Here is a 14,639-nt window from a genome sequence, read left to right on the forward strand (position 1 = left end):
TTACACATGCTTAACTTTTAACAGGCGAATAGTCCCCTTAAAAATCAATGGGATTACTCATCTGAGTAACTTTAAGCATATAAATCAGTGTTTGCAGGGCCTAATTCACAATGGACCTTCCAGTCACTCACACAAGCAAGGTTCTTCTGCTTTCTACAAACTTTTCCTAGTATCTGAAGACTGATCAAACTCATGTTTTTGTTTTCACCAGGAGTACAAAAAGACCTTATTCCTCGGATTCTCATTTAACGATCATTAAGATTAAAAATGCTGTACATGTATTTGAACAGCAACAAAACAATATCAATAAAGACCCATAGAAATAAATTGCTTTATGCTTATCCATGCAAGTGGGACAACAAATTTTGAAATCCATTCTTACGGAAATGCATTATTTGCCAAAGTAAGTTACTTCAAAATAAATTCTACCATGGGTTCTTTAGTACAAGGCCCACAGCCAACAAATAAAGCTTCTTCAAATAGCAGGAGAGTACAATACCTGCTTACATTTTTCGGATGCCTTTCATCCCAAAACAAGTCCCAGACTATACAAAGCATGGTTAGTATTGTTCCTTATGGGCACATGCCTACATTAGAGGAGCTGCACAGCTACATTGTCCCAGCAGGCATTGTACCCCAAGAAGGCACAATATAATTCAGAGCTCCCTGACATACAGGGAGAGCACAGCTGCTGCTACACTCTTTAATGGGGTGCAATGTACACTGATTCCATGGCCAGCCAGCTCTGCTGCTTAGTGTAGCAATAGGGGGACCATGGGTCCTTCTCCTCACCCCCTCTGGAGAGGTTAACACTGCCATAGACTAGATTTACATGGACACTGTGCTCACGCATCTGCAAGGACTGCAGTAGTGACTGGCATCTGCTTAGGAGGCACAAGGGGAAGTGACGTCCTTATGTGCTTTCACTGTGCTCATCTGTGAAGAGCCTACTCAAAATTCAAATCCCTAAATTCAGAAATCATTTCATACACTGCTGAAGGCCACCAGTCTTTGGGTGAAATACAACAGTACACAGCAACCATAATGAATAGTTTAGGACAGCAAGTGACAAATAACATATCCATTTGAAACTAAAGAGAAAGTTTAGGGAAACAAAACATAATTTGTTCAGGAAACCAGAGCTCACATCTCCTGCTCTTGTGAAGCAGGCTGCTAGTCTTTTAAGTACCACAATGGTCACGTCCTCGATTTTAACTGTTCTCATGGAACATCAAACAAGCAGGGAGCTCAGTACCCTTCACAAGTTCTCAGGCTCTAGCTCAGTAAGCAGTCTTGATTAATGCAGTACAGCAGCAGACGCTTCCAAAAGCGTTTTCGGGAACTCTGAAGCCTCCCACTGAACACAGATAGAAGACTCAAGAATTCCCAACCATCTTTAAGGTACTTCTAAGTACCTGAGACAGCACTTAGTGAGACTGGTTAATTTAACCGCACTACCTTTCAATAATATGCCAAGGCCTTCCGTATGATAAGAATAAAGAGAAGGCTGACATATAATACAAGGCTATAGAGTTCCACAGAGAAGTTCTGGCGTCATCATTAACCAAACAAGTGATTTGTTACCACAAGTCAAAGACAACAGAATTTCCCCATGATATAATGCAGAATGTTGGTCTGTAGGAGTTTCAGTAACTTCTACATTATGATTAGAGTATTAACCACCACTCTATTTTCTTCAAAGAAATTTTTAAAATGCCATACAACATGCCTGTTTTCAAACTTGCACATTCACAAAAACACCCATAAGTTTGATTTCTTGAATGCTGTTTTTATGATCTCATAATAAAGTAACCCAAACAACATCCCTGCAGTATTTTGAAGACAAAACTGCCTTCTCATAAGTTTCCACTGTAGTCCTCAATTCCTTCCTTCTGATTTATTAACAATGATCCTCTTTTCAAGCAAGTAGGTAACAACCGATTACATTAATGAGAATTATATGTTTACACTGAAGATACTTTCCTACAAGTCTTAATCAAAGTCAAGGAAATTCCAGGTTAGCCTTGCTCATCCTCATCTGTCATACATGGGTCTTCTAGGGACCTCACAATAGCATATCACCTCTGTTGTGCGCATGCTATAATATCTAAGCAGAGGACGACAAGTTATAGACAGAGTGGAAATTTTAGCATTTAAAATGCCTGCTTTTGTCAGTTTAAGTTAGATCCATAATTTTTTTCATTGACATTTTTGAAAAATCTTAATCATAGGTTACCGGTCTTGTTACCAGTAACTCATAGAAAAGAATATATATCGAAATATAAAAATAGGTTTTTAACAGTGCCCTCCTAAAAGCATGTCCCTTTGTTATTTCCATGCTTGTTTTAAAGAAAGGTTTCAATTCCCCTGAAGAATGCTCTTTCAAGAGAATGGTAGGCCAAGGATGGGCCAACAGCAACAGGTACAGGCAGTGAGATAATGTTCTTTTATTAAGATTTAGACCACAAAGTAACCCAGACCTTTATTTCTTAACAGAAAGAATAAAAAAATATATTCAGTCATTGTCATAGTGGAATAAAATCAGTGAAAGCAAAAAATTTCCTGCTTCTCTCATCTGTCATTATGATTAGTTCATAAGAACAAACTGCAGAAAACAGTAAATCTGTCTTCAAGTCCGTCCCTCAGTTATAATTAACAAGCAATAGCCTTCCTAAATATTAACCTAGGCCATCTGAACCTGCTATGAGAAATATCTCTACTTACCTTATAAAAAACAACTTTACTGTGTTTTAAATAGCTAATATAGTCATAAGATTTGCTCCATAATCAAGTCTGAAATGTATTGAATTCACCTCCTACAAAGTATTGGGAAATTGAAAATATGAATGCTCTATGTGACTTACAAAACAAGGTAGGTGAGGCAATATCTTTTATTGGATCAACTTCTGTAGATGGACAGGACAAGCTTTCAAGCTTTATAAAGCTCTTCCTTAGCTCAAAAGCTGGACCCTTCCACAAACATAAGCTGGTCCAATAAGAGATACTACCCCACTTACCTCATCTCTCTCGCACCCTCGGACCAAGATGGCTACAAACTGCAAACATACATTACTTAAGACATTTAAAAATACATTAAATTGGGTATTACATTTTCAGTCCAGTCTCATCAGCTTCAATAAAAATGAATCATAGCCTTCAAAGCAACTTAAGGGGTCTAATAACTTCTGAATATATACTTTCCGACATGGCTACAGTCTTAATTCATATTCTGTATATTTTCCCCTTGCATGAAGAACGGACTTAGTCAATTAACAGTAGATTTTCTTAGAAGAATCCATCCCAAAATCATAGAATATCAGGGTTGGAAGGGACCTCAGGAAGTCATCTACTCCAACCCCCTGCTCAAAGCAGAACCAATCCCCAATTTTTGGCCCAGATCCCTAAATGGCCCCTTGAGGATTGAACTCACAACTCTGGGTTTAGCACGTCAATGCTCAAACCACTGAGCTATCCCTCCCCACTCCCTCAGTGGTTTGAGCATTGACGTGCTAAACCCAGGGTTGTGAGTTCAATCCTGAAGGGGGCCATTTAGGGATCTGAGGCAAAAATTGGGGATTAAAAATAAGGACCAGCTCCTGCAAACACTACTACTAAAGTCACTACTTGTGGCAGCAAGCACTATACTCAGTGGTTGCAGGGGCCAGGCCTTGACACAATGTGTTACATGTAAAGAAACTGCATTGTAAGATTTCTACCCAGTGTGTCTAGAAGCAAGGATGCTGAAGTATAATATTAATAAAGTAAAAACAAAAAAATTAAGGGAGGCAACAGTGACAACAACGAGCAAGACAAACGTTGGAAACTGACTTTTTAGAGCTTGCTAGAAAAACATTTTCCCCCTGCCAAAGATGAAATTTTCTTCAGAAAAACCCAAAATCTTTCCAACTGAAAACTGCTGAAATTTGAAAACATTTTGGGTTTTGGCTGAAAAGTTCCAGTTTCAGATGAAAATACAAACATATGAAGAAAGCACACACTGAAAATTTGTGTGTAACTGAAGACCTGGTTTTCACTTGAAAATAAAGTCGATGGAAAATTTTCAGTCAACCCTACTAATTTTAAATTGAAGACATTCAAGCACAGAACAAAGAGTCCCATACTTAAACATTTATTTAAGAAAAATTAAGAACAGGACTACTGTAGAGTAGTGGGGGTGAGGGGTTTCAAAATGTAAGCCTGGATATTTAGGTAGTTTTACATCCTCAAGCATGGAAGCAAAAACGTTTTTCTAACATCTTTATGTCACTGCTGAGACCATTAGAAATCCAACAATCACATCTAAGCAGGCTGGATCGCAACAAGTCAATATCCAAAGCTATCTAACAGGTTCAAACGAGGACACAGTCTGAATATCATATTATAGGAATGTCCTTCTTTAGCTCTTGCCTGTTAACTACAAATTCATTCATATTAACAATGGTATTCCTTACCAAGGTACCTTTATATCTGATCATCAGTACGGCAAGCTGAAAAATCTAGTTAACACTACTAGAAATGTTTCTACTTCATTTTAGACATTTCACAACTTTAGGCAAAAGCCTAGCTGTATTACAAAATATATCTAATTTTAATTGCTTATGGAAATAACAATCATAAGAAAAAGCAAAGAAAACCAAGGTTACTCCAACCTAGAAGCTGACAACCAACTAGATGGCAGGACATCATATGCACAAATGTGACCAGGCTGGGCTTGATGGAAGAACAAGCCACAGACAAGTAATACTGCACTGTTCCCAGTGTCTACAAAGAAGCTCCAGGATGAAATGATGATGATGGGGAAAACAACTTGACACTTTATGACTAACTTACACATTAACTGTAATGAAATCCAAATGAAACAGCTAATAGCAACCAGAAAAGTCTGGTATATTCTCTTATCTTGACTCTTAAAAGAAGTAAGCGTTAAAGATCTAGAGTAAATAATTAGTGTTCCCAAAAAGTTGGTAGAGAAATTTCAGTCGGATCTTAAAGCAGAAGAAATACTGAGAACTGCAAGAGCGGGGATCACACTAAGGAAGTGCTAAATTAGATTACAAGAGAGAATACATACTAAATGCAAATTCAGTATAAACAAAGTTAAAATCTTAACATTAGGAGCTGTGAATGAATACCAGAGTGACTGATGTCTGCAAACGAACTGTGTCTTTACCTCATCATCTTTATACCAGGACAAGCTTTCTGCAGTCAGAACAAACCAGTACTCCTTGGACCCCCCTTTCATGATGCCGATATTGTTGATGGTAAGCCAGCCTTTCCGGATCACCTGTACAGGATTGTAAGTCAACAGACATGTATTAATTGCCAGTCACTCATTCACGAAGCACAATTCGCTTTCTAAATTCATTCTTTTGACTAAAAAACTGCTTTACCAATAAAAGGTGCGCTTTTCAGTCATTGACAAATTTGGAATATAATTTCCACAGGGTCTGACGACCACAAGAAAAAAGCAATATAGAAGAGAATGAATTTTGTGGGGGAGGGGGCTTGGAGGGAAAAGAGATGCCTAAGGTCTATCCTCATGTATATATACTATAAAGTATACGGTTGAATAACAGATGTGTGATCTCGATACTATTTGCTTGCAGTGTAGAAACACATTGTGAAAACCCATACAAAAAACAAAAGGTATAAAAAGGATGGTTGCTTTCACTGCTCTGATGCTGCTATTTTTTTAGATCTGGGAGGTCAATTATGGAGTAGGAATCGTGAGCTAGGACCAGACCATACTTCCTCTCTGGAGCAGTCAGTGGCTTCTGGAAACCTTACCCTTCAGAGAAAAAAGCAGTAACAGAAAAGTAGAGAGTTCAAGGCAAGGGAATAGAGGCGAGGAACAAGAGAAACAGAGGAGGAAAGAAAGGAGCAAAGAGCAGAAAGGAAAGAAAAAAGGAGGTTGGGATGCAGAGAAAGAAGAAAAATGAGACTGACTGGAGAGAACAGAAGGGAAACAAAATGGAAGAATAGAGAGAGAAGGGAGTATAGAAACCAACGCTAAGGTTAAGAGGAAAATCATGCAGGAAAAATGGAGAGCAAGAGAAAATTGGGGAGGGATAACAGGACTCAAGTGGCAAAATGGAAGGAAGAGGACAGGTCAGCAGAGACATTTAAAGAAAGTATGAGTACAAAGGTCCACTGAGCTTTCTGATAAAACTATGACTAGTTCAGTAAAAGTTTCAGAGTAGCAGCCATGTTAGTCTGCTTCCGCAAAAAGAAAAGAAGGACTTGTGGCACCTTAGAGACTAACAAATTTATTTGAGCATAAGCTTTCGTGAGCTACAGCTCACTTCATCGGATGCATTCAGTGGAAAATACAGTGGGGAGATTTATATACACACAGAACATGAAACAGTGGGTGTTACCATACACACTGTAACAAGAGTGATCAGGTAAGGTGAGCTATTACCAGCAGGAGAGTAGGGGGCAGGGAACCTTTTGTAGTGATAATCAAGGTGGGCTATTTCCAGCAGTTGACAAGAACATCTGAGGAATAGTGTGGGGGGGGATAAACATGGGGAAATAGTTTTACTTTGTGTAATGATGCATCCACTCCCAGTCTTTATTCAAGCCTAAGTTAATTGTATCTAGTTTGCAAATTAATTCCAATTCAGCAGTGTCTCGTTGGAGTCTGTTTTTGAAGTTTTTTTGTTGAAGAATTGCTACTTTTAGGTCTGTAATCGAGTGACCAAAGAGATTGGAGTGTTCTCCGACTGGTTTTTGAATGTTATAATTCTTGACATCTGATTTGTGTCCATTTATACTTTTATGTAGAGACTGTCCAGTTTGACCAATGTACATGGCAGAGGGGCATTGCTGGCACATGATGGCATATATCACATTGGTAGATGTGCTGGTGAATGAGCTTCTGATAGTGTGGCTGATGTGATCAGGCCCGATGATGGTGTCCCCTGAATAGATATGTGGACACAGTTGGCAACGGGCAAGTCTGAATTTAAAAGGAAAAGGAAAAGGGTTCACTGCATTACATACACCATACAATGAAGTCTTCCAAATCTCTCTGCGAACTCATGTCAATTTCCACTATTTCTTCCCAAGATCTCATTTACTTGCTTACGAAAGATTGGGAGTGTGGTTGAAAATGCTCTGGGAGAAATTTTTCAAAAAGTGCTTATACTTCTAGTGACTACTACAGATGCATGGAGTTATGCAATCAAATGGAGGTTGCCGCTTACTTTTATGGATAAGCACTTGGGCTGTGGCAAACTCCTCAGAGACTTCCAATCTCAGCCTGCTCCAACATCAGCAGCAGACAAGAGACAAACAATTCGAAGTCTGCTTCATGGTCAATAATCAAAGTCTGAAACTTCCAAGTATATTTCCCTCAATGGGCACATATAATAAGCTCTGTCAATGCCAATAGCTTTGATATGTACGCAGTGAGAATACCTTGTACTCATTAATAACAAAGCCAACTGAAAAGGGGATGAGGTGCCCTACCACCCGTTATTGCTGACAAAAGGTGGAAAAATGTCTGCAACTATAAATTTAGCACCTTTTGTTGCAGCTCTCCCCAAAGGCTGAGACTGCAGAAAAGCTTATGCTATCAGTCCCTGATCAACGCTGATGTTGCTTTGCAAAGCAAATGGGCAAACATGGCTTCTGAATGTTTTTAGAGGTGCATTTTCAAACATCTCAGTCCTAAAAATATCTTTAACCCATTCACTCCAAAGCCACAGCTAGAAAACGTGCCAGAAAAGTGGAACATTGGTGGCACAAAGTTAATTTACATCTTCCAGTTCCAGGAAGGGAAGCTGAAATTTTGCACCTACCATAGCCTCAAACAAACAAAGAAGGACTAAAAATGCAGTAAAACCATTGCAAGTTCTACATGGAGCGGAATATAGGCGTTGGTAGGGAGAAAGGTGACTCTTCAGAACCCAGCAATGTGACAACCCAATACACAGCTGCACATAAGGTGCTCTGGCCACGCTATTTAAGTGGTAAAGAGTGTAGCAATTTTGCTCTGATATTTAGTCTTAAAAATGGATTGACCAATCTTGTGGCATCACTATGCACTTCCATGGGGGAGATCATGGCTCTGGGTACTAAACATGGTACCCAAATGCCTGGGTTTTCCTGGAGTGGACAGAGCACTACAAAGTCAGCTCCTGCGCGGAAGAAGCATCTCAAGTCATTCTTGAGCAGTGCTGATGGGTACCAGAAGCAGTTGCATCTACCCTAAGCAGACAATCTATGACAAATGACACTGGGGTAATAAATAGGCAGGAATGGGAAAATCTGTTGATTCTCTTGGAAAGGACTGGACCTCCCTTGGAAAAATGTTTATCTTTTCCTAGCTAAAAAACAAAAATGAAGCACATAACCCAAATGACTAATTAATTTTGTCTCATTGAAAATAAATAAAGTTGGCCCTCTCTTCCTTGACTTAGCGAGGACCTACACAGACTAAATTAATTTCAGGTAGGTCAGCAATCAGACAGTAATAGTTTTCAAATCACTAGTGACCAGGCCTGGCCTCAAACCAGCAGTCTAGAGAAGAAGAGCTCTGTAAGTCTGAAAAAGGCAGGCAATGTTCACTTAAAGCAGCCCACCCTGTTACCAGCTGTTGAACCTGCAGAGAGAGAATTAAGTTGGTTCTATCGGCCCACTGAGGTTGGTGACTCATTAATAGGGCCCCACCAAATTCACAGCCATGAAAAAAGCGTCATAGACTGTGAAATCTGGTCTACCCCCATGAAATCTGTACAGGAAATCTGGTCTTGTGTATGCTTTTACCCTATATTACACAGATTTCATGGGGGAAACAAGCATTTCTCAAATTGGGGGTCCTGACCCAAAAGGGAGTTGCAGGGGGTCACAAGGTTATTTTAGTGGTGGGCTGCAGTATTGCCACCCTTACTTCTGTGCTGCCTTCAGAGCTTGACGGCTGGAGAGCGGTGGCTGTTAGCCGGGTGCCCAGATCTGAAGGCAGTGCCCTACCAGCAGCAGCAGTGCAGAAGAGTGCCAATACTTTACCATGCCACCCTTCTGTGCTGCTGCCTTCAGAGCTGGGAGGCCGAAGAGTGGTGGCTGCTGACTGAGGGCCCAGCTCTGCAAACAGAATCACAGAAGTAAGCGTAGCAATACCATACCATGCCATCCTCACTTCTGCACTGTTGCTGGCAGCAGCTATGCCTACCGAGCCGGGCTCCCACTCTTCAGCTGCGCAATTCTGAAGGCAGCATCACCACCACCAGCAGTACAGAAGTAAGGGTAGCAGTATCGCAACCCCTTCTACAATAACCTTGCGACTCCTCCACAACACCTTTTTGGGTCAGGACCCCTACAATTACAACACCAAGAAATTTTAGATTTAAATAGCTGAAATCATGAAATTTATGATTTTTAAAATCCTATGACCGTGAAATTTACCACAATTGACCGTTAATTTGCTAGGGCCCTACTCATTAACATACTAAGGGCTTATCTCCACTTACTGGGGGATCAACACACGGCAATCAGTCCACTGGGGGTCGAGATCGACTGCCGATCGCTCTCCCATCAACTTCGGTACTCCACTGGAACGAGAAGCATAAGGTAAGTCGACAGGAGAGTTTCTCCTGTCGACCCAGCACAGTGTAGACAGCGCAATAAGTCGACTTAAGGTACATCAACTCCAGCTATGTTAGTCACATAACTAGAGTTGCATAACTTAGGTCAATTTAGCCCCGTAGTATAGACCTGTCCTAAGACATAACAGAAACAGGAGTGGCTCTCTAGAGGGAGAATCTAGGGTGTGGGCTGATCAGTCTGGAGGGAGCCACCAGGCGTTGAGCAGAAGTTTGTCATCTTGTTAACCTCCATCTTAATCAAACCAAACCCCAAACAGGGGGAGTTTTTACTCTGATATATTGTAGTGTACAGATAATGTGTTCGAGAGGAGGTTGGGAAAGGCATCACAACATCAGTCCAATGACCCATCAGATCCTTTTAAGATGTATGTTACGATATCTAGCAAAGTGTATGGATACCCTTCCAGTACACAATCTCTAACCAGAAACAACCATTTTGCCTATCCAGACATATTTATCAGCCTTCAAACAACTTATGAAGAGTACAGTGCCATAGAACCGCAATAATATAATTAAACAAAGCAAAATTAAAGGAATGCTGTGGCGTGGTGCACGTTTTAGACATATGAGTCAGGAAGTTATGATTTCCCCCCCCCCCCCCGCCGCACAAGTTTAACATAGCCTCCTAATAGGGACAATGACAGTTACACAGCAGCCACTGAATGCCCCAAAGCACCCCGCAAATGCTTCACAACAACTGTGTGAAGAAGGTATTCCTTGCATTTTACAAAGAAAGAAACTGAGGTATGGGGAAGCCAAGTGACTGGATTCCTTTCAACTGCACCACAATGCTTGTAATTTAAAATATTCCCATGCTCAGTAGAGAGCAAGGCACGAAATGGGAAGCAGCAGAAAGGCAGCCAGACTGATGCTATAGTTAAAGTTGGTTTGGGACAGGGAGCCGGAAAAGATTCAGAGAGGGAGTTGCCACTCTAGAAATGAACAGTTGGGTGCAAGAAGGGATTCACAGATGAATAGCTAAGTGCAGTTTCCGTGTATCTGAAGTTGATGAACACTTAAAAAGGGAAGGAAGGTAGCATACTGTGCATTGGGATACTAGAATACTTTCCTTTGTTCTGAACATTTTATAAAACCAATAATGAAACAGTCACTTTTTTTCTGCAACTCAGGAAAACACGCATTCTAGCTGAGGGCTCAGTATGGGCTATTTTTAAGCATTTATTTAAGCCTAAGAAACACTTTAACAACTTTCTTTGCTGGCCAGGAAGGAACTCCCCATAATGTGGCTCCCAGCAGAGGACCCTTCTGTGATCCCGGCAACTCTGCTGACAGAGCCTCACAGATATACAACCGCCAGTGGGTGAATACAAAAGCAAGCTGGCTTGCTGATACTACTGTCAGTCACTCCCCCATTAGGTCTATCCAGTAGAGGAATGAAGCTGCCAGCTGTTTCCTCAAAGAATCCTGCTTGTGGGAGATTGGATCCAGCTGCCATTCCCACAAAGCACTGGGTTGTGTCAGTGGCAGGACACCGGATTGAGGCAATACCCTCAGCCTGTGTGTTTTTCAAGGAATGTTGCTGAATTTCCACTAATCGACCAACACGCACGTCCCCATTAAAATAGAGCACTACACTCCCTAAACATACTGAAATCTGCAAAGGAGCAGCAGACCAAAATATCAAGCAACTGGAGACTTATGGTGGATGTTACAGGAGGGAAGGGAATCTAGAGGTGTGCTGATTGATGGCTGGGGAGTGAGCGTGAGGTTGCAAGTTATTTTCAGTGAATTGTACAGGTTCCTAGAACTTCACATGGGCACATTTTATATACAGAACTACAGCAAATCAATAGAATTTCAATACATTCAGGATCAAGCAACGTTGTGTGATAAGGGCTCAGACAATGCCATGTACTCAAAGGAACACTATCTGGTTAAGTATTCCTGTCCTGGTTTTCAGGAGGTGCTGAACTCCCACTAGTCTCCCATTGATTTCACCTCTGAAAATCAAGCAACTTTTTAAAAATAAATTTCCTTGCCTGTAAAACAGATAAGGCATTTAAAACAAAAACATTTCCATTTTAATAATCCAGTTTAGTTTTAACCATTGTGCTGTTTACATTTTGCACTACTCTCGACTTGGATAGTGACAAAAGAGAGTAATTATTTCCATTATTGTTCAGACGCCTGTGATGGGACATTCACCCCACACTAGCCCTAGAGGGGTTAATATAGGCAAGAGAGGCCAACTAGCAATCCGCTGCACCTGAAGGGGAGCTGGGACAGTGAGGCTTAATTGTGAATAAAGCTCACCTGGATAGAAAGAGGCAGGACTTCTATAAAGCCTGGAGCCGGTAACAGTGGGGGCGGGGAGGGCTACATGTGAGGAAGCCTGCAGTCACACCCTCTGATACAAGGGGGGAGAGTAGGAGTCTGTCACAGGAGTGTAGGGAAGAAACAATAAGGGCTGGGAGAACAGATGTGAATTGCTGGTTCAAGGACCCCTAGATTGGAACCTGGAGTAGAGGGCAGGCCTGGGTTCTGCTACAAGCCACTGTGGCAGAGGTGCAGTTAGCACCGTGATAGGGAGGCTGCCTGAGCCTGTGTGGAGAGACACTTTGGTGAGACCCCGGAAGGGCAGGACAACTATGACTTGGTTAGAAGGCTAAATCACGAAGAGGAGGCACTGAAGCTCCTGACCAGCGAGAGAAGGACCACAGAGCGAGTGACTGAGGCAACCAGCTGAGTAACTGCAGGACAGGGTGCGGACAGAGGCAAGCTAATTCCCCAGATGAGCCACGAGGAGGTGTCACTGTCGGGCGCCAGTTACACCATCATTTCACTTTTGTGTTTGGGTTGCAAATATTGCAAGGAATATTTTTTTTAAAATCATAATGCCAAATTCCACTCTGCATGTACCGGATATGAGTGACATGAGTTATGATCATCAGGAAGGTGAGAAACATAAGCCATGCCAGAAGTGAGTGGAGACAATATTCTGACTAGCAGCTGGATTGTGTGGACAGGATGAATGAAGGATGACACAGTTCCTTCCTTCAGGATTCTGATAGATAAACTTGGTGTCTGAAAAATGAAAAAATTTGGGGGGCGGATATGAGAGAGAGAGAGAGCGAGAGCGAGACTGACTGTGTGTGTGTGTACACAAATCAGAAGGAAGTCATTTTGCAGATAGTTTCAGCTGCACAAAAACAAATCATATCTGCTCTCTTCCCTCTCCGCCATTTCACACTGGTAAACAGGAAAGCAGGATCTGATGGACAAAGGACAGATTTTTGTGAACTGCTTCACAACTTTACAGTTCCTTGCATCATTTAAGAGATTTCTGATTAATAAAGTAGAACAAAATATACTATGACTAAGTATTAAATAAGCGTGAACAGCTGTGCTAGCCACTTTTCAAAAGTAATGTTTGAGAGGTCATTTTAAGACTGACTGTCATTTGAACTGGCTGGGAAAGTCAGGGAAAAGAAGTGTGTACAAATCTGAAGGTTAGGCACTGTAACAAGACAGGCATAAACAGGAGTTATTTGCTGAGTTAGCCATTATTTAAACAAGTAACTACACAATAGTTCCACTGAAACAATGTTAGTTGCATTGTAACTCCTAACACTGCTGCTTTAGCTCCCAATACTTGCAGTACAAAATTGTGTCACATCAGCACTGTCAAATTGGGGTACGAATTATAACAAACCAGGGGTAAGGCAACACCACAATGGATTTGTTTCTTAGGTCAAATGTGAAAAGTTCGCTCACACTATAGGCCAGTAGGGAATAATATCTTGGAGGAAATCAGGTCAGCTTCCAAGGATGGAAAACAGAACTAGTGAATGACTTGGATGCAACAGGTCCTTTGCAGTTGATTCAGAAAACAGTAGCAATATTGACTTGTCCTAGTGTAATTTCCCTGCTTTAATTAGTAGAGGGCAAGGGTCAAAATATTCAACATATCTTCCATCATGTCTCATGTGAGTTTCTGGTTTGGGCTCATTATAGAAATAGGACCAAATTATTACATCCAAATTGTCTAAAAATAACTTGGACAACAATTTTGGATCCAAGATTCAGATGACCTTCTCCAACTGTAATGGTTACTCCATATGGAGCAATATTGGATTTTGCCACTGAAAGTATCTTACGTTTTGTTCTATTTTAAAATAGATTTTTACATTAAAATGACAATGTTTAAAACACAAGTTTAGTGATGGTGACAAAAACCACAAATCTCACCACACAAAATATACAGTTAAGAGTTGGTCAGTCTTCATGGCCCAGATCTTGCTAGAAGCACTATGTAAAACAAAGTGTTACACTGATTATTTTATGCAGATGGGAAGACAGACTAACCTGTGGCTTAGAAAGAAACCTTGTTGAGTCAGGTCAAAACCTCAGGCGGTAGCAAAAAAAAAAAAAAAAAAAAAAAAGCCAAAGATTAAGCACAAGAAGATAAATTAATAGAGGGGAAAATGAGCAAAACTATACTTCACAGAACTGGGTATTATGCATTTTTCACAAAAAAGATGTCTGTATTTCTGATATGTGAAATAATTCTCTATATTATCATTATTCAAAGCATATTACAATCAAGTAGGAAACCCCAGTACCAGTCTGGATTAGTTTAATGATCTTTCCAACTGCTATTAGAGTCAGTTTTGTTTATGCCCTGTTGCCTTACTCAAAACTGAATATCATATTTATTTTAACTCAGTTTATAATGGTTATTGGTGTAATTTGGCAATATAATGACAAACTGGAATTAAATATATCCATTTTCATTATACAGGTCTTATCAAAGTACATGTCATATGGCACCAAACAGCACAATCGACTTTTACCACTTATATCCACCTGTCACTGAATTGGAAGAGTGGCTTGTTATAGAATTAACTCCTAAATGTTTAGAAAATAACTTACGATTAATAATGTAAAATGTATTCACCTAATATTTGGTGGAAAAACTGATAAAGTAAAAATCTATACTGTGACACACTGATCCTCCTACTGCTATGAAAAAAATGCTATGAAAGCTGTAGTGGTTAAAAAATTGTATAA

General features: G+C 40.5%; 1 protein-coding gene across 6 annotated transcripts in view; it reads right to left on the reverse strand.

The window, feature by feature from the left end:
• Positions 1–14,639, reverse strand: part of DNM3 (dynamin 3) — a 298,280-nt gene that overhangs the window by 167,007 nt on the left and 116,634 nt on the right. For all 6 annotated transcript variants that reach the window (XR_013636160.1, XM_073356327.1, XM_078854046.1 and 3 more), the window contains one exon: positions 5,171–5,284. Coding sequence is in view for 5 of the 6 variants with exons in the window: in XM_073356327.1 (XP_073212428.1) it covers positions 5,171–5,284 (114 nt within the window). In the remaining variant the exon portion in view is untranslated. The remainder of the gene's footprint in view (positions 1–5,170; positions 5,285–14,639) is intronic.

The sequence above is a fragment of the Lepidochelys kempii genome, chromosome 8 (genome assembly GCF_965140285.1).
Source record: "Lepidochelys kempii isolate rLepKem1 chromosome 8, rLepKem1.hap1, whole genome shotgun sequence".
Classification (NCBI taxonomy): Eukaryota; Metazoa; Chordata; order Testudines; family Cheloniidae; genus Lepidochelys; species Lepidochelys kempii.